Source organism: Chenopodium album, chromosome 2 (genome assembly GCF_948465745.1).
Source record: "Chenopodium album chromosome 2, dcCheAlbu1.1, whole genome shotgun sequence".
In the NCBI taxonomy this organism is placed as follows: domain Eukaryota; kingdom Viridiplantae; phylum Streptophyta; class Magnoliopsida; order Caryophyllales; family Amaranthaceae; genus Chenopodium; species Chenopodium album.
The window spans coordinates 18,166,196-18,187,759 of record NC_137835.1 but is presented as its reverse complement, the minus strand read 5'-3'; the positions used below and the strand labels follow the sequence as shown (position 1 = coordinate 18,187,759).

The 21,564-nt window shown below is 34.8% G+C and overlaps 1 protein-coding gene across 1 annotated transcript; it reads right to left on the bottom strand.

Annotated features, from left to right (window-relative positions):
* Positions 1-5,171: 5,171 nt before the first annotated feature.
* LOC145597008 (ubiquitin carboxyl-terminal hydrolase 8-like) lies at positions 5,172-21,191 on the bottom strand. Its single transcript, XM_081653196.1, has 13 exons — positions 20,901-21,191; positions 20,393-20,638; positions 16,454-16,598; positions 14,566-14,625; positions 14,391-14,486; positions 13,706-14,065; positions 13,465-13,605; positions 12,894-13,064; positions 12,346-12,603; positions 11,435-11,583; positions 8,373-8,918; positions 6,384-6,657; positions 5,172-5,593 (listed from the first exon to the last, which is right to left on the bottom strand). Exons 1-13 carry the CDS (start codon positions 21,122-21,124, stop codon positions 5,483-5,485), a joined length of 2,781 nt encoding a protein of 926 aa, XP_081509322.1. The 5' UTR covers positions 21,125-21,191; the 3' UTR covers positions 5,172-5,482.
* Positions 21,192-21,564: the final 373 nt, after the last annotated feature.

The window sequence follows — 21,564 nt, the reverse complement described above, 5'->3', positions numbered from 1 at the left end:
TTGTCTTCCAGGAGGGGGCAAATTATTTTAAATTTTTAAAAATTAAACGGTCAGCAATGTAAAAGCATGGAAAAGTTGGTAACAACAATATTAAAAAAATGCATAGGTTGTATCTTTTTTTTTTTACATTATCTTCATAGAAATCAAATTTTAAAACGAAGATGGCGGCTAATCAAATTGAAAGCATTGCTTAACCAATTCCAATTCAAAAATTACCACTGTATGATTTGATTTGTATCGACTAATTAATTATTATTGCATTATAAGTTAAAACTACTACATCCTCTGTTTTAAAAAGTTTATTCCATTTAGACGGATATTTCATAAACAATAGAAGTTAAATTATGAAAAGAATTTTAGACATTGAGATTGTATTTTAGTATTCTATATGTGAAGGTGGAACATAATTACATAAACCTTATTTTTAGAGTTTGAATTACAACTTTAGAGTTCAAGATAATTAATTTAGATGGTGTTGGTGCTGTTAGTTACGTTCCATTATAATCAAACATTAAAAGAAATGCTATTAAAAGTTGCTTGTGGTTGAAAGTTCCTTAAGTGAAGCAATAAACACCTTTGAATTTAATTTAATTAGCATAATCAATCTAATGATTATTGTAACTCAATATTTAAACTATGATTTCCCTTTTAACTGCTTGTTTATCAAGTGATGATAATTTAGATTGTGTTAAATTTTAAGTAAAGGTAATGTGGCTAAAGTAGTTTTTTAGGGAGATGTGTGACCAATTAGAGGAATATGCTCTAATTATCGGGTTGTATCGATTACTAACTCTTGAAGCTGACCTTCAAAATAGAGTTGGCAAGAACAATTTAACTAATCTTGTAAAACATACCCTCATAATCCTCCAAAACATTTCTACCTTTTATGTGTTTTTTATGTACTTATTTTTTTCAACTTTACATAAATTATTTCTTTTTGTGACATAAAATGCAATCGATTAGACATATAATTCAATCTTAACCAACAAATTAAAGTGAAGCATTGTTGACATTATGCAATGATATAATCATATAAAAAAGAGATTATAAATAAGGTTTTTATTTTGAGGACATTTTGTGAGAAACTACCTTTTAAATCATTTTTTTTTGCGAGAAACTACCTTATAAAAAAAATGTTGTAAAAAACTACCTTATAAAAGCTAAATGTTGTAAAATACTACTGTAGGGAATAGTTTCAAGCCTTAAAAATCCCACTAGCTTAAACCCCACTGTGATCATACACTAAAGTACTGTGGCGTCTAAAAGGGAAGAAGATAGAGCAAAAGAGTCGCCAACAAGTTTTTAAGGAATTTGTAAACCGTTCACGAGGTGAAGGTTACACCCTTTAACGATCCAAGAGATCGTCAACTCCATAAGGTCATGAACCAAATAAGGGTTCGGGGATGAAGATACAAATCCAACCTAAAAGAGATTGAAACTGCCCTAATAATAGGCCTCTACTTTATTCTGCTCGTATTCATGTGCGCTTTCTGATTAACATACAATTAATAGGTTAACCCTAAACCTGTTTAATCTATGTTGGTTGAATATTAATGCACAAATAAACTATTATTGGCGATCACTTGAAATTATAATCACAATTAACCCTAACAAGATTATTAATATCTTATTAAGCGTGATTACAAATACTAATTCCCTTTAACATGCATAAAAGGTGATCAAGCAATAACAATATAAAATAATGTAATAATAATATGTACATATCAAGCAACATAAATAAATATTATTAACAATAATAATAATAATTCATCAATCATAATTATAATAATTATGTTAAAGCATAGCAAGATCCTAGACATGATACTAACAAGATTAATAACAAATCCTAGCATGTCACTAAGCAATAAAAATCAAATCTTTAGCCCTAACATGATACTAACAATCATAAATATTAGGAAGAACATAGGATGCATCATAACAATCATATTTAATATTAAAAATACCCTAGACATGATACTAGGAATATCATAACAATTTAAACATGATGTCTACATCATAATATCAATTAATCAATTGAAGTACTTACTTGGATGCCTCGTACCTCTTTCTAATAACAAAATACACACGTTAGTAACTTCAAGGAAAATAATAAATCAAAACAACTAAATTAAATAATTGAAAGAGAGATTTGGGACCAAACCCTCAGAAATTAAAACCTTTCACGTCTAGGGCGAAGGCAACTTCGAATATGGCTAGGTGTTTCTAGATCTTGTGAATGCGGAATTTTGAAAGAGAATTAAGAAAAGAGATGAAAGAGAAGGAGAATTGATGAATGTCGATTGTTTTGTATTGAGAAAACCGTCCATGAAAACGGTGTTTTGATACGATATTTATAGAGAAAATTAGCCAAAAAAAGATAATTTATCAAAACAGAGTCTGAATATCGCAAAAACAACTTGGCGCCAGCCCTGGCTCATTGGCGCCAGGACCAGTGGCTAGCGCCAGGCGCCAATGGCTGACGTCTGGCGCCAATCCCGGTTCCAGGCGCCAAGGCCTGGGGTTGGACGCCAAACCGGCTTTTAACACGTTTTCGAAACTATGATAATTTTACCGTACTGGAAGATAAAATAATATAATTTCAGTCGAAGATGCTATTTGATCTAATTAAAACTCTAAAGAATCCTTATTGAATTAAGAATGATAAGACCTTCTAGAATCTTCTAGAAGACCAAAACCATTCCTAATTACATTAGGAATGATAAATCATATTAGGCCCTCCCCTAGATCATTGGGCCGTACTTAAAACTCAACTCGGGCCCAGTTTAGTAAATTGGCCATAACTTCCTCAATATTCATCGGAATTGGGCTTATAATATATCGTTGGAAAGGTCTTTGCAAATCCCATCCAACTACACCACTATTAAACCCATATCATGGACCAACCAAACTGGATTGGCTGTTTTCTTAAAATAAAGTTTTCAAAAACAGAGAGAAGAGAAAAGAAAAGAAATAAAACTTTCAGCACAGTAGACCTTTCCACACTTTCGTTTCATTCGATTATGATTCGACGTGAAAGGTACTCATCACTGGGTTTGGTTTTGGGGAGACACAAATGGGTGTCTACAACTACCCTTGGTCGGAAAGTGACAGTTGACTTAATTTTTCCGGCGTTGACCTAGTCATGTGTCGGTCACGTGACGTTTAATTCATCTTTCCCCATTTTTTCCCCTAATTTTCCCGGAGCCTATCCATATAATACCCAAGATGAATTAAATGTCATGTGACCGGCACATGACTTGGTCAACGTCGGAAAAATTTAGTCAACTCTCACTTTTCGACCAAGGGTAGTATCTTACAACATTTAGCTTTTATAAGGTAGTTTATTACAACATTTTTTTTTATAAGGTAGTTTCTTACAAAAAAATTGCTTTAAAAGGTAGTTTCTTACAAAATGTCCTTATTTTGAATATCTTTTGTAATAGATGAATCAGACATTATTTATTGAATTAAAGAAATAAAGTTTACCTTGAATCTGATAATAATGGTTCAATATAATTTAAGGGATTGAATAATGCAAGCAGTAGTTTACTAAAGTCTAAAGGAGTATTTCTCAATACCTTTGGGATAGAACGAATCATATTGGATGGAAGAAAATAAAATTTCAAAACATCTTGAAAGTAAAAATTAGGGTTTTTCTACATAATACCCTTAGGTATTTACTTTTCTAAACTGTGTCCACCCATTTTCAAAATTCTATGTTGTAACCCAAAGGTATCCTGTCGTTAAGTTGTCTTTAGCTATTGCCGTTAGATTTATATATCCTCACCACCAAAACCCAACCTTCACGACCCTGCCCTTACCACCCTAACTAACGCACCTAGCCACCACCACACCCAATAACCACCTACCACACCTAGCAACCGCCACTCACCAACAACCTCATCATCGCATATTGCCTCACCCACACCAAAGAAAGTGTTCAAATGAACGGACGAATTTTGTTCGAAAATTTGTAGAAAATTATTTAGGGCTTTAGTTTCATTGGATTCAAATTGCAAAATTAACTTGTTGATTGTTGTTTTCGTTTTGAAATCAAAGAGTTTAGTTTGAAACAATAGAAAATCCTAATTTTTTTCCCCAAATTGATTTTCATTGTAAATTCATCAATTTTGGTTCAATTAGTTTAAGATTAAATACACAAAACTTGTTTAATTGTTTTTTTCAATTAAATCTGCACAAATATGCATATAATTTTGGTAGGAATTTTTCCAATGAACGGCGGCGGTGGCACAATAAGTGGTTTGCTGGGTGCGGTGGCTTGGGTGAAGTCCGGTGACTGCAGTGGGGTTCGCTGGGTGGTTTGGAGGAGGGAAGGGTTGGTGGTGGGTGGGTTGGCAAGAGTGGGGTTTATTTTTATTTTTTTTAACAGATTTTTTAACAAAAGTTAACGGTGTTAACTTTAGGATTACTAGAGGGGTTATATCGGACACACTAAAGGTACCTTGGGGTTACAGCATGGAATTTTGAAAATGGGTAGACACAATTTGGAAAAGTGAATACCTTAGGGGTACTATGTAGAAAAACTCTAAAAATTAATATTTGTATAAAACCCCAATAATAGTTGATTGAACAAAAATCACCATTGATAGTAGGGGTGGGGTTGAGGTAGAACTACAAAGTATATTTAATGGGTATATATGAGCTTATGATATGATAGTATCATAAAACCCAAGGGTTGCATTTTTTTATTTTTCCTATTATTATTTCAAATTTTCCCTTAACATTATTATTACATTATTACCCCGTCACATAAGCTAACCTATTAAAATCCCACATTACACCTTATTACTCACCTCACTTGTAAAGGGTTGCATTTGTAATTTTGACGGTATATATTAATCTCATACTTCGGTTGTTCACAAAAAAATAAAATAAAATAAAATAAAATAAAATAAAAAAAATTGCACTTTAAAGATATCGTATGTCCACAAAACTTTATAGTACCAAGAAGTGTAAAAAAAAATGCTTGATTAACAATACAGTAAATTACTAAGCTCATGTACCATTTAGCATATGCGAAATTCCTTTAAAATCCCAATTTAATTACATATTTTTTTTGACAGATTTGCGAAGTAGGTTAGCCCAAAGCCTAGATTATGGGGCACACTTCTAATATAAATAAAGTTACAAACAAGTTAAACAGAATAGAAGAAAGTGCTGAAAAACTAAAATTTATACAGTATAAGCCCAATGTTTTTCAGAAAATTTTGTGACAGGAGCCAGCAGCACCAAAACATTACATATTCCTAAGAATAAATATATACATCTAATTAACTAAGGAAACAAAAAAGAGAAAACTGGTTGATAAATAAATCAGTGTGTAGCGGCTCGGCTCCTCTCTACAATTGCTTGACTGAATCTTGTGATCTCTGAAGCTTCACAAAAAAAAAAAAATGTGTGCTGATTCTAATCCTAGGTTTCCAATCATTCTATACTGAGCCAAAAAACAATACCAACAAGCTTAATCAGCGATTCTGCGATAGAAAAGAACATAAGCAGCGGATGTCTTTATGTCATCCTCTCTAACTGGTTTAACAGAGCCGTCGTTGAATTCATACCACCTGTTACCATGCTGCATGAGGGGACATAATATGTGAGACCTTCACATTCACAACACAGCTATAAACCCCGCAATTATAAAGTAACTAATTGTGAGCCAAATAATACAGCTAAAAGATCCAGAGACAAACGATATTCTAAAGGAAACTAAACTATATTCTCCAAAATGTTCCTAATTTAAACAGAATATGTGTTACTAATTTCAGATTGCATCTCATTTTAATCCAACCATTTCTTTTTCCAATCATCAAACATATCTATATAATTAATGCCTACGTTTTTAAATGTAACAATGCATAGCTTTATTATAAGATTTACAACACTTTCACGTCAATTTCTCATCTTTAGGCTTGCTAAGTTTTTGGAACTAAAAGCTAAATTTTAAGAGAAATCTAGCAAGATCAAAGTATATAAAAGCCCAAAATTAAATGAAAAAGATGATATAGAAGTAATATCAACATAGAAGCAGGAAGCTTCTGCAATACTGAAGAAGCTTTTTTAAATGCTTGCTATGGAATTTGGTTTCAAATATTATGAAACAAAATACCATAACAAAACAGTAGGTATTCTCTTGGGGTGATTAAGCCTCCTGTATACTACTTGAAGGATAGACATAACGAAATTTGGGGAGACTAAGCCCATTGTTTAGAATACACACATTGTAAAAAACCTCTTTACAGTCCAAAGAGTGCACTCTTTTTCTCAGAATAATGAATATCCCAACATAATATAATGTTTTTTCAATCAAGAAATCTAAATTAGAGTCAAAATTACATTAGACTATTTGAAAAGGGAGAACTTACATAAACCAGAGCTGTATAGTGACCACCACCCATGCAGCCGTAGTGGTTACTGATGGCATACAACCTATAGCAATTCAAACTTGGACCACTATCATGGGCAAGGAAACCTGTCAAATCAAGATTGTCTAAGGGAAAATCAACATATGTTTCAAGCTTGTTTTTCAAAAACCGGCTGTAGGAGAATCTTTTCAGATGGACTACTAAAATTTCAGGTAATCTCCAAAGATCTAATTTCTTGCTTGCTTGGCGATGCTGCTTGCAGCTAGGACAATACCTTGAACACAAGCATGACAATTTTTAAGTCAAAACATAGAAAGGCAAAGAAAGCAATATAATACTTCTTTAGTAATTTAACTGTTTCAAAGACAAAACAAAACCCCATTTTTGATGGGGAATTCTAGACATGAAAATGTTATTGGAGGAAAATAAGATAATACTTTAATAAAAGACCACAAAATTTACAGCAACAAATATATTTTTTTAATGGATTTAGGATATGAAATATGAACAAATATATTTTTAAAACAATGAATATATTGTTTTAATGTAGAATTGTATAGAAGTAAAGCTATGAGACATCACACCAGATAAACTCTAGCAGAACTCAGTCTTACATCTTTGCATTAAGACACTTCACTTTTCTGCATTACAGGGGCTGACTTAGGGAGGTAGGGTTTACAGTTAATTTTATTTCAGCGTCTAATATGCGAGACAAAATAATTTCCACCCCCCCCCCCCCCCCCCCCCCTCTCTTTCAAGGCTAATGGTGAGGCATAATATTATGTTACAAAAGGCACTTAAATCAGGATTCATTCTTGTATGATGGTGGAAACCTTTTGCTAAGAACAATGCAAACCAGAATTTCCCACTTTCATCAGTATGAAGGAAGAAATAAGGCAAAGGTGAGGCTGTCAAGCACAAGATATTCTAAAGCAGAACTTTATATAAAAGTACATTCAGAGATACATGATTATAGTTACAATTCATAGAATGCCCCAACCAGTAATAATATTGCAGGTGAAAGAAACTACATAAGAAGTGATTCAATCAGTCGTGATCTATACAAAAAATTCTAATCTTTACATAGTCAATTTAATTATGGGTTAGACAGGGTATTAATGGTGGATACAAATACCTGTATCATACAGCTTTAAAAAGAAGAAAAGTCGACTAACATCTAACCACGTCTGTATCATCTATATATATATATGGTTCATGGATTTCAAATTATATCATTCCTTTTCACAGCCACTCATTGTTTAGGTGACAACTTCCTAAAATAGCTCAATTCAATCCTACTCTTGAACTTAAAACACAAAGGCATCCCCAATTTTACTTTTTCAGGGCACCAAAACTGCATCATGAAAAGTTAGAACCTTCCATCAATGTTCAACTACAATCCACCAAGGGAGAATAAAAATGATGTTGGATACTGTAAACCTACCGACCCTACCAGGTTAGTACATTGCACTTAGCTTATGTCCTCCGTTTTCGGCTATGACTAACTAACAAGTATGTAGTACTTTCATCCAATAGGCCAAATATGATCTCAAAGTTTGTTTAGTGATCTAACAGCACCTTACCAGACATTATGATTATAACCTAGAATACTTGTACTCAAGTAGATTGGAGCTGTACCTTATCCAATGCTATGTAACCCTTTGCTATATGAGCCTACTGCAACTGAATATTATCCCCAAACAAACGCATACTACCCGCTCTGCCCACGATAGTGGTTTTGAAACCATTACCACAATTGCAACCTCATCCAAGATTCACCTGGTTAATCTCTCAAATCCTAAAAGGCCTCAAACAAATTGCTTTAAACTTAACTGTAGTTACATGTTATATCCCATTGCAAAGACTAAAAAAAGACAAACATTCGACTGATACCCAAGGAGGGGGCATAAGTCTAAATGTGATTACGCAACAAAACATTAACATTTAAATTTAAAGAATGAAAAGGTATTGAAGATGATGAATTCTAACCACATATCTTCAGGGCCCAATGGCTCCTCCTTCAAGAAGCCTTCCATGCATTTGTACAAGGAAACTGATTCTTGAGGTATCACATCAGGAAATATAGGTTTGAAGACCTCTGGCAACGAGCTGAGATGAGAGGTATCATAACGCCTTAACATTCTTTTAGACCAGCTAACAAGCACATTCACTATTGTAGTTTTAACAGGAACATCTAGAGGTTTGCCCAATTTTATCCTCTGCCCCCCTGATGTGCCTCGTTCATCTGAAATATGAAATTGAAAGTCAGAGGGCACATAGAAGTCAGCTCCCATTTCATCATCCGAGCTACACGAATTGTCTGAATTTGACAAACTCCCTGACCCCATCTTGGTAAACTCATTATCTGACTTTTCTATATCATCATAATCATCTTCAACCATATTCAACAAAGGCTGAAGCAGTTTTATGTAAGCATCATGAATCCGAGTTCCATCTGATATACTAGAAATTCTTGCCACCAAAGGGGTGCCAAACAAACTCCAACGAGGTATTCCGATTCGAAAGCCAGATTGCCTGAAATAACATAAATATTTTTATGGAAGATACAATCTCTCTATTTATAGACAAAGAACATGCATAAAACCACTTTCCCAATTGCATTGTACTCTTTAGCCCATTTCCAAATGAGTACCCTAATTATTCATTACCAGTTTATGAACAACCTAACAAACAATTGTATAGAATATTGATTAATAAATTCACCTTTAATGGCTTCAAGGGTACAAAATACAGTTTAAGAATTGAGTGAAAACTTGCAAGCATAAGCATAGATATTCAACAATTACATTTTCAAGCAGAAAACAACACAGACAGTACCCCTACTTTGTTACAGTTGGGATGAGCCTTATTGTCTGAAAAGGCTAAGAAAATTAGAAAAGCCATGCAGCACATCAACATCTAGCAACAATATTTCACTGTTCCCAAATTTTGCAGAAGCCACACCATTTAAAATACAGATGCAGGACAACTCACATATTTTCATCTGATGACTAAAACTTTCAAGTTAAACACCAATGATTTGGTATGTTTATTGTTCATTTCATAAAGAGGAACTCATTTTGCAAATTATTATATAAAAATCCATAATTTTTCCATTCTATTTAAGATGCAACATTTCGACTTTTACACTTATCAATGCACAATTTTAACCCTTCATATCTCTAATAATTATAAGTAAAAAAAAATATAAATATTTGATATTGTGAAAAAAATAAATTGAGACAAATCTTACAAGAGTCCACATGACTATAGTTTGCCCAAAAAATAAATCAACAAAGGGGGTCAAATTAGAGAACAAGGATAGTGTAAAATTCCAAATGTTGCAATTAAAAGAGAACAAAGAAACTATAATATGTTGATAAATACACGGATAATCACTTTTGGGTTCATATAGCCGACCCTACTTACAAGGTTAAGGCTTTGATTGATTGATCGGAGAAACTATAATATATTCAAACCTACACTATGTTCGGATAAAAGGAAAAAGACGGATTAGAGAAAGACATTGAACAATGTCAATGTCTGGATAGCAATTGCGGGGGTGAGAGAAATGAAGGAAAAGGAAATAGTACGAAAAAAAAAATCCCTCACTGCTTAAGATCATATCTCTCCAAAATTGGAAATCTTAGGAAAGTAAAAATTTTTGTTGTAAAATTAGTCATAATGCTCTAAAAATTCTCTCATTTGCTTTTATGCATTTGAATAACAATGAAAGTTCAGGAAACTCTAACCAAATTACCTTTCTCTTACTTTTTGCTCTCTCTCTCTACAATAAAAATGGATAAAATCTCCTATTTAATCTAGGATTATGATCTAATTTCTCTCTCTTTCCTCTCCTCTCCTCAATTCAATAACTCTTGCATATTGGTTTGCTACTTGGTGCTTCTCTTTAGTAATAATTATTTTAGGGGTGGCAATTCGGGTCAGCGGGTCAGGTTCGGGTCAAACTTCGGGTTATGCTTAGAAACTATCAAAAATAGTGTAAACTTAATATTATTACGAAATATGAAAATTGGGCCAAATCGAGTCGAATTCAGGTTGTTCGGTCGGGTCAAATCAGGTTGGGTTTGGGTTTCTCTTAGTAACTTTGGGTAGGGTTCGAGTCGGTTTATTGGGTCGGGTCGGGTCGGGATTGACGGCCCTAATTTATTTGTGTTGCCTTCGCTGATTAATAATAGGAGCAATCGATTCATACAATGTTTCTTTATTCTCCATATACTATTTTATGGAATATAAATATTATGTTAATGATTTTCTCTATCCCTCTTTCCTCTTCTCTCTTATCCAAACAACGGAAATGACTTTCTAACTCCCTCACTTCTCCTTCCACCCACCTCTTGATGACCTAATTTAAACACACAACTAAAGTACATACTTATAAACCATAGATCTACTATTTTGACGCATTTTAATTGTCAAAATTATGAAAAAGGACTTTGGGCTGCAGCAAGGAGCCAACTCTTATCATTGCTGTAGCCTCTAAACGATTACTAGCCGCGGGTGGGCAAAAAGTGAGAAACATGGAAGAAAGTCTGGAAGGCTGATGCATAGCATTGAGAAGACAACTAAGAGGGCGGGGGGGAGGGGAACTAAGTGGCGACCAGGCAAGCAGGGGTTTCTTTCTCTCTTCTATTTTCCATTCCTACTTTTCTTCTTTGTAGCTTATAAAAATTCAAGATGGCTGTTAATATTTTAACAGATGTAAGCTATCAATTTATTAGAAAATTAACACATACAAGCAGTATATATTTGTAATTTTTCTTTACCTTTTTGTACCTCATTTCTATTATTGAAAATGCAACATGCACATAATTCAAGCCATCAAATCAAAACAAAGCCATGCTTACACAAAATGTACCGAAATCAAACTACCAAAATAGCTATTCTTATTGATACTACTAGTCCTAACTTGCAACCATTACATGGAGATTTTGAATGCGAAGCAACTGAGAAGGATACTCTTACAAAATAAGGTTTGGGCCTTGCGAGTTAACATGATGTCAAACAGGAAGCAATAGTGAGACATATACCTTTCACACCTCTGATGCATGAAAACCACCAAAAGGCCGCTCTCACTCTCTTTCGGCAAACGGTACGCTACAAGGCAATCTTCATCCCTTATCAACGCCAATGAATCAGATGGATTTTCCAGGGATCGGATGATGCAGTGATAGTAAACCTTTAAAAAAAGCAAACTTCACATATGAAGCAGACGTAAGAGTAATCTTGCGAAAATCTGAATTAAAAGATAACTAGATAACATTGCCTACAAAGATGTATGCCTGCAACTAAGCAACTTCCCTTGCAAACCAAACTCCTAGAATTACTCAACCAACATTCCACCTAGTCTAAAAGATGTTAAAAATCTCACTTGTCTAAGATATTTTCTTGTTATCAAGAAATCCACATATAATTTCAAGCGATTCAAAAGATAAGAATTTAAATTCTAAGTGATGAGTTTGATGACCAAGGAGACTTTCATCTTACAATACCAAAAATATGAATAAAAAAAAAGTAACCAGAAGAAATGGAAACAGCAATTTTCATTCAAAGAACCTTAATCAGGGAGATTGGAAACATTAGATATACATCAGTAACTTTAAGCAGAGAGTAACTAGCAAGCTGAGCTAAATCAGCAGCTATCTACTAACAATCGCAAAAGTTAGGGTCATGTAATAACTAAGCTTTGTGTATTTGCAAAATTCCAGACTTACAACTTTTCCCATCCCAGCCATACACTAGTCACCACCTTAAACGAAACAGAAAGAAGTTTCACATGGAAAAGCTACTTGGGCATGATGCAGTCCCAAGTATGAAATACTTTTGTATACTACGGAGTAATACTTAAGATATAAGGGAAGAAAGCAACAATAAACTAAATCCTAAATAAACAGTTGGATGAGTTCAACGGCAAAATAAATCAGCAGATTATGCAACATACCTCAGCCACAAAGAGAGTCTCATCATCTCGCAATGAAACGGCTGTGCTGAGGGCTTGAATAAGATCCTTGCACGTTCCATACTTGGGTACCGTTACAGTAAGCGATGGTGGAAGCACACTTCCATCAGTGCTCAAAAGAGTAACAGTCATGGTTCGCATAGTTGTTGAAGGCAAAGGAAGTGACAGGTACATAAACGGATCAAAAGTGACTGAGACCCTTTTGCAGATAGGACAAACCAGCTTTGATCGAAATTGACCCTAAATAGAAGAAAGGTATAAGGCGAGCATTAGTTAGATGCCCCCATAAGGCATATAGATATGAAATTCTACAATCTTCCCGTCACATAATAATATTGTGCCATGCGTTACCAAGCATATATGTGTCCACCGCTTAAAGAAAGTTATTCTTATAGCATAACAAAAACAGTTCAAAACAATTTTTGAGAGAGATCATTAGGAAACTGAAAGCCTGTAAGAAATATAAAATCAACTAACAAGTTTATACACATTTAACAATATAAAAGACAAAAATAATACAATAAGCTCACATGGAACAGATCAACTATTATAGAGTCATTACGAGCTAGGTGAATCTGCCAATGTTCATCTGCCACTTTCTCAACAGGACGATCCTCAGTATCACCATGCTGTATATATGGCTTGTGTTTCACACGATTCAAGTCTTCATGGAGCCCATCCAACAGAAAAGCCAGTAACTCCTGTATTCAGCAGAGTTCAGTGGATAAGACAGTCGCAGCATACAAGTGAGAAGCAAGTTACATAATGGCACTTCTTGTGTATTAGACTTACACACAAGAAGAAAATGATTAAAATCATAGATTAAATTGGTTGCAATAGAAAGCTGGACTATAAAAAGTTAAATCCCTCAAAACGTTCCCCTAGTTATAAAGATAATAATTTAGCTAAACCCTGAAATTACCCCCCCACCACCACCACCACCAAACCACCTTTTCTTTACAAATGTACAGTTTGCCTTCACTGGAAGGAAAGGAGCCAAGAAGCGTGTGGTGGAAAACTTTCACTTCTAAATTTTAGAAAACTTTACATGTTCCTAATATGCCCTTACCGAAACATTATTCCAAACAAAACAGAACTTACCTGGGAATCATGTTGGTTATAGCCACAAAATTGAGGCGCGAAGTTCTCTAAAGTTGACTTAAATAATCTTGGAGCAACAGGCATACCACCTGGAGCCCATAACTTTCTTAACAAATCCCCAAAAGACAAAGCAAGCTCACCCTGTCCAAACGAACAAAGCATTTAGAAAACTTGAACTGGCATGAACAGCAAGGTACTAAAGCAGCCAATGCAGCATTAGGACCAATAAAGAACCACTCACATTCATGCCTAGAGGATTTTCGTAGTTTATATCTTTCTTAAAATCTCCAAGGAAATAATCAACAAGTTTTGGAGTGTGAGCTAAGCACTGAATTGCACTGTTCATAAAGCAGGTATTCCCAAGATTTACAAGTCCAGTCAAACCCAGCACACCAGTTTTTCCATATCCTTGAGTGCATGATTGCAAACTGAGATATAATGAAGAAGAACTCTGATTAACAACGGTTCCATTCATTTTACTCGGCCAGCTGCTGCAAGAGCCTTCACTGTTGGACCTTTCTTGCATGGAAAACTCAGTTATTTTTACTTCTGCATCCTTGGCAAAACTTGGCAATCCATAAACTTGTAATTCAAGGAGAGCCTATAGTAAAAAATAAACATCAAGACAATCAAAAGTCTTACAAATATATATATATATATATATATATATATATATATATATATATATATATACATACATAAAATAAATAAAACAAAGATACAAAAGACCGATCCTCTAGCACAATTGAAGATCCAGGTTATTTAGGTAACTTTGCTAAAAACCAAGCAATTCATCTTAAATGTGATGCCACTAAATGCACATGTACAAGCTTAATATACATAAGGTTACATTTCAAAAGCCAGCAGCATTAACATCAATTTAGAGATATTTGGAGCCAAACTAAAATGAGTGCAACAAGAATTACCTCTTCAGAGGCCTGGCCTGGACCGCCATAAGGAAATACTTTACTATCTCTTTCAAAAAATTTGGTCATCTGCCCAGAAAAGTCCCAAATACAAACCTATTTAACTCAAAATAGTTAGAATATTGTTCAGCAAAACATACATTCACAAATGCAGCATTTTTCATTAGCAACATACCATGTACGACTGCACATCAAAAATCTCATAGGCTCGTCTGTAAAGCTGGACTGGATTATCCTGAAATGATTCACAAGCTGCATCAAGTAAGCATCAGAGAGAAATTACCATGAACCTGCTTACTCTACATTAAGGGGGCGATTATGTTAAAAAGTGGATAGAAAAAAAAGTTTAAGAAAAATATACGAGGAAAAGAAAGGTTAGACCTCAAAATGTCTTCTTTGTTTAAGGTAATCACTGTATTTTCCACCATCACCGTTTCCCTTCACAACCACAACTACTCTTTGCCTTCTACTTTTTCAATACCACCACCACCACTCCCCCCACCTCCTAATCTATTAAAACCGTCACAGCCGTTTATACTTTGGCTGCTGCTCAACCCCTCATTTAATGAAACATATACTACTTGGTGTTGTTTTATGGTGGTGGGGGTGAATTCTTTTGGCAAGTGAAGGCTTTCTTAAGGTTATTTAGTGTGTTTGGGTGGTGGTGTGAGGGTTTTCAAGAGGGTGAGGAGTTTTCAGGGTGGTTTGGTTGGAGGCTTAATTCATGAATTTGGGAGGGTTTGAATTGTTAGAGTTGTTTTTATGGTGGTGGACTTTGAGGAGGCTACTAGGGTAGTGGGAGGGGTTTTGGTTGGGTGGGGATGGGTTGAAGTGGTTTTATGGTCGGTGAGTTTCTGGTGGTTGGTTGTTAGGTGAGTGCTTGTCAAAGTAGTGATCAAGATGGTTATCTAGTAGAGGAGAGAAAGGAGGACTTTGAAGTAATTGAGTGGGAAAAGGGAATAATTAGATTAACATATCAAACAAGATGATCATCCTTGCTCATCACATTACCATTTCTTGAATACCCCGATCCAAACGCCCCTTTAGTTCTTAAAATGTGTCAAAACAATTTATTGTACAAAGAGACTAATCCATAAGGACCCATAAAATAGATACAAGTATAAAAAAAAATAAAAAAAATAAAAAAAACCACCAACCTCCACTGTGAATATTTTGGGCAAAGCACCATAAAATACCATTATTAATGACATGATTTTTGTGGGCAAAAAAATTAAATCAAACTCATTCAAGGACACTCTAAATTGCTCAAACCTATGATACAAATATACACGAGCAAAATATAACAAAGAACGAATAAAATCCTAAATCGTTAGGCACATAGATTTATATTCTCATCTGACTATTCATTTAAAATTGGAATAATAATGACTACAACTACTCCTCAATTAAAGCATCACAACTTTAAAAGGTGGCAGCCCGAAGAAATTTATCACTATGCTAATCACCCAAATCATTTAGAATGAAAAGGTCAGCATCTGTTTGCAGGACATTCCACAATCATTTTACACAATCTTAATTCATGTATTTATATCTACTGACCTCATCTTTTTCTTTTTTTTCCATTGTATATGAAAAAGATAAAGTAAGGAAAAAAAAAACGGCCTAACTGTTCTAAAGGAAGAACTGGCCGAACCTCTTCAGCTCTGCAAAAAGGTGGGTTCTAAATAAAATTGTCCAAAAATTCCTTGTTCAAATGTTCTTCTCCACCTCATGATAAAAAAATCCCTGGTGAAACAAGTAGTTCAGTCCTTGAACAGAGCAGATTTGTGCTCAATACAATACATAGAACTAATCCGCCCATCCCCCACCAACGGCTGGGTGACATAGGTCTCAGATGTCAGAAATCAGATTAAGAAAACACAAGCAGCTAAAGAAAATGAGTGAAAACAGCAACGTATAGTAAAGCCATTACATATATATGGCCTTAATAGCAATCATGCAATGAAGATAAATAATAACTGAAAACCTAAAAAAAAAAAAAATCATAATAAAATTTAGAATAAAAAATAAAAAAGGGGGGGGGGGGGGGGGGGGGGCCTCACCATCAGTGATATCTTCACCACAAGAGAATCATTCTGCTGCATTACACACAACCTGATCTGAATAGTGAAAACATCCTGCTCCTCATCATCTTCTGCAGCCAAAGAACATCCCATATCCTTAATTCTTGTGCAATAATCACTATGCCTGTAGGGACAAGCAAGACATCTTCACGCTTATGACACTGAATGAAAACATTGCATGTTAACAATCCCCTAGCAGCTCAGATGACTCAAAATGTCCAATAAAACAAGCAACTCCATGAACAATCACAAATCCAATGCAGGAACTCATGACCATAAAGACATGGCTTATGCCATTGATATACAAAAAGTAAAATATACGACAATAAGACTTCCAACCAAGTGAGCTCAAAAATATGTGAGCTCCTTTAAGGCTACTTAAATGGATAAAGCAGGCTAGATAACTCAAAACATAGGAATAGACTATAACTGGTCAAGTAAGTTAACCTTTACAAAGAAACATAAATTGCTCCAAACCTCCGACAGACAATATTTCTAGGACTCATAATCATGTAAGTAAAAACATTTGTGGATATGACAGTCTAACCTTAATTGTGGGAAGTTAAAACATTGCAGGGGCAAAAAAATACATTAAAAGCATTGTGTATATTTTTTACAGGACTTTTTGGATTCAGATGGAAAACTTGGGTTTATTCTAAGATGATGCGAATCAATAAAGAGAAGAAATGAACTAAGACTATGATTGATGCATAAAACTCATAATCTAAGACGTAATCTAATCATCAACACACTATGACACTCAACTAGATAGTGTCAAAAAGACTAGTACAGCAGTCACTCATTCATTCATAACTCCAGTTCATAGGGATTTTGCCCCCTTAAATAAGGACACACACAAGCTAGTTCTTAGCCATGTTGATAAACTACACTCGTTCAGTTCAAATAAACAAGGACCAAGAGCATTCAAGTGAAAAAGCATAGGAAACTAACATCAAGAATCAATGCAGTCTTAGGCTACGTTCGTTTCAACATGTTTAAGCATATATTTACTTGTTTCAAATATGATTATACAAAAACCAGACTAGATCATGTCTATTGTTTGCAATTGCTTATTTATTATACGCACTCTATCCAAGAGTATTTAACATAGTCAAACTTGGCACACATGCCGATGCATTAGTTTAAACTTAGATATATAAAATTAAATGTTAGTAAAAAAAAATAAAAAGTTAATATCACGAAATCTTACATAAATATCTGTTTGATAGCATATTTCATGAAAGAATTTGTTTTTATTACTTCCACCTTTTTTAAATCGCAACGTTTGGAATTCTACACTATTCACACACTTCTCTGATCATCTTTTGCAATGTATACGTTGGAAAACTTACAGTCATGTGAAATCTTGCTAGATTCATCTCATAATGCAATTTCTTAATAGTAATTTTATATTATTTTTACTACAATACAACTTATGATATTTTAAGTTACAAAAAGTGCATTGGCAAGCATGAAATTCCCAACGTTGCGATTAAAAAAAAAAACTGATGAAATACATTACAAAAAAAATATGGTCAAAGTTAGTATATAACTATTGTGTAAAAGTCATACATGTCAATAATTCTAAAACGGAAGGAGTATGTTTATTAGGCAAAATTACTCATTGACTCCAACTTTAGGGAATTTTGCATTAATTGACACCAACTTGTTCAAAAAGGTACAAAATTAACATAAATGAAATTTAAGTGGGCCCACTTGCATAATAGTTAAATTTTACTTTGAATAAATCATTTTAAGCATTTATAAAAAGAAAAGTTAGAAAAAATAATCCCAACTTTCATCAATTTTGGTATAATAGTCCCAACTTTGAATTATTCTGGAATAATCCGAGCTTTGGGGGGTCTTCTTTTTCTTCAATCCCAAATACCGGTTACCGGTTGTATGTTTTTTCTTTTTTTTGTTAAAGTGACACGTGTCACAAATTAATTGGCCAAAAATATTCATAAAAAAAATAACAAAAAAAAAAACAAAATAAAAAAACAACCAGCCAAAGCCCCAACCACCGGCCAATCCAACAACCCGCCAGGCGAGCCACCTCCCTCACCGTACCTCCATCCTTCCCCCACCCCTAGAGTCGCCGCTCCGAGCCAAACCACCATCCCCCTCCCCAAAACTCCCACGCCATCGGTCAAACCCCAAAAACCACCGGCCCATACTCTTGAAAAGTTCAAAAGCCACCAACCCTACTCTCGAAAATCCCTCATAGCCACCGGCCCTACTCTCGAAAATCCCTCATAGCCACCGGCCCTACTCTCGAAAATCCCTCATAGCCACCGGCCCACTCCCGAAAAACTACCATAACACACCTCCCCCACCATAAAAACCCTAGACGCTAGGGTTTGGGGGTGGGGGAGGAGTGTTTTGGGGTATTGTGGCTGCGGATTTTTGGGTTACGGTGGTTGTGTGGGGTTTCGAGAGAGGGGAAAATGGCAACTCAAAGGGTAGGGGAGACGCGGCGGCCTAGGCTATGGTGGTGGAGGTTAAGGTGGATCGGTGGGGGTGGCGAACTAAGCTGTGGTGGTCAGGGCCATCGGTGGAGGAAGGGGATGGTGGGTGGTTTTCTATTTTTTTTTTTTTTCTTTTGTTTTTTGTTTTTTTTTTTAAGTTTTGTACCAATAAGGACTTGACATGTGTCAAATACCTAATATAATAGGTGATGAACTTTGGTTGACCAGTTTGGGATTGAAGAAAAAGAAGATCCCCTAAAGTTCGGATTATTCCAGAATAATTACCAAAATTGATCAAAATTGGGATTATTTTTTCTAATTTTTCCTTTATAAAATGATTTATGACATCAGTAATTTATTTTCATGTTATTTTCTTTAAAAAAAAAACCGATTATTTCTCTCTCCTCTTTCTTCAGTATTTCTCATCTTTTTCAATTTGGAATCAATGGTTGATGATAATAAGTTTGCAGGAAAAACATTTGCAAATTTGAAAAGGAGACAATAGTTCCTCATCCAAATTCTTACCATGAAACTTTCATACAAAAATTAAAACTCCCATAATCTTGTTTAAGCTTTAATATCTGCATTTTTAGATCTTCGTTCTGATCTTCCAAAACGATTGATAAACCTCTTTAGCACGAATTCCCAGTGTCGTACCATTTTAAAAAATTCACATCAATTTGGACAGCTATAGAGATGTTTCACAACTGTTACTCTGTAATATGTTTATATTTTGGGTTAGTCTACAATTTAGAGTTTGAACTTTCAAGGTTTCGCTTTTTTTTTTTTTTTTTTTTGGTGCCGGTGTCACAAAAATTATCCGCTTCTTCTTCTCGAAATTCCAAACCATTAAAACCACCTCAAAGTGAACCTCCAATACAAGACAATGGACCTCCATCAAGAATATATTCAAGTCCCCTAGTTTACTGTAATTGCACCTGTCACCTTTTTTTTTTTTTTGAAAAAATAATTGCACCTGTCACCTGTGCACCACTAGTTTTAATTTATAACTTCAATTACGCCATTTGATTTCAATAAATTTCTTTGAAGACTCCAAACCCATTAGCAAAATCTGTCGTTAAGTTCATACTAGTACTACAATTAAGCAACTAGCCCCCGGTACATGAGTCTTTAGTTGCAGTCGATTCCTACTAGGCTACCACTACTACTACAACAAAAGTATTTATTAGTAATTCCTCAAAATCTTCTAATGAACCTATCTAGTGAAAAATTTTGCATATACTTTTTGAAGAAAAAATCATCCACAACAGATTACAAACGAAATTAACCAGCGAAATAGATGCTATCAGAATTATCTTTTGATCGAATGACTACAAATTAGAACAAGCACTTCAATGCAAATCATGATAATTATAACTAAAAAGCCAAGAAATTGAAGGCATGCAACTATTAAAAAAAATAAATAAACTTAAACAATAAAGTTGCTCACCATTTGAGAGCCTTAAACCACATGCTTTCAGTAATTAAAGCATACTCCCGACCAGAGAAACCCTCGCCCTTATCATCTCCATTGCCGATATCATTCACTTCTTTATGTAAATTCAAAACAATCTCATCATCAGCATCAATCTCCCTATCATTCTCATCACCATCCGTTGCCGCCGCCGCCGCATAACGAACACCTTTGATTACACTCTCACTACCCAAACACTCCTCACTCGCATCCTTCCACCACCTGCAAAATTCAATTCAATCAAATTCAACTCAATAAAATTCAATTCAATAAAATTCAACTCAATTCAATCAATTTCAACTCAATTCAATTCAATTCAATCAAATTCAACTCAATTCACTCAATTTCAACTCAATTAAATCCAATTCAATCAAATTCACTCAAATTCAACTCAAATTAACTCAATTCACTCAAATTGAACTCAATTCAAGCTCCACATTACTCAAATTCAAACCAATTTTTGTAAAAAAGAGCGAGTTATTACTTGTAGGAGACGAGGAAGAGACGATCATGGCGAAGAGCGAGAGACAAAGGCGACGCCGACGACGACGGAGGAGAAGAATGAATTCTCCGGCGACGACGAGCGTGCGAGTAGAGAAAATCACCGTCATCGCCGCCGTCGATGTCGGCGTCATCATCGGCGGCGTTGGTATTGGCGGCGGTATCGTCGACGGCGAGAAACTCGTCGGGATCGAAGACGTCATCCATGGCGGAGGAGAGAGAAAGTTTAAGAGAATTGAAGAGGCGGGAGAAGAGAGAGAAAATAAAGATGATGAAAGCGTTGGTTTTTTTGAATTTAAAGCGTCGTTGTTGTTGAGTCAGAGTTGAAGACGAAGAAGAAGAGGGCATGAAAGCAGAGTAAAAAAAAAATTTTTTAAAAAGGTAAATTAAATTGGGAAATTGAGAGTTTTTTTGGGAGTACGAAAGGTTTGTTTATTTATTTATTATTACTCCGTAATTTTTAATTGTAATTAGGAGTTTGATTTTGATTAGAGGTAAAAAAACGCGAGTAGAATGCAAGTGGAGTTAGAAATAAAAGTGGAGTGATGGTTGGTCTAGATGATTCTCAGAGGTTCAGGTTGTGGGGTAGGGGGGTTTTTACACGTGGAATGGTTGTGAAACCCAAGGTAGCTCAACTCATACTCCAA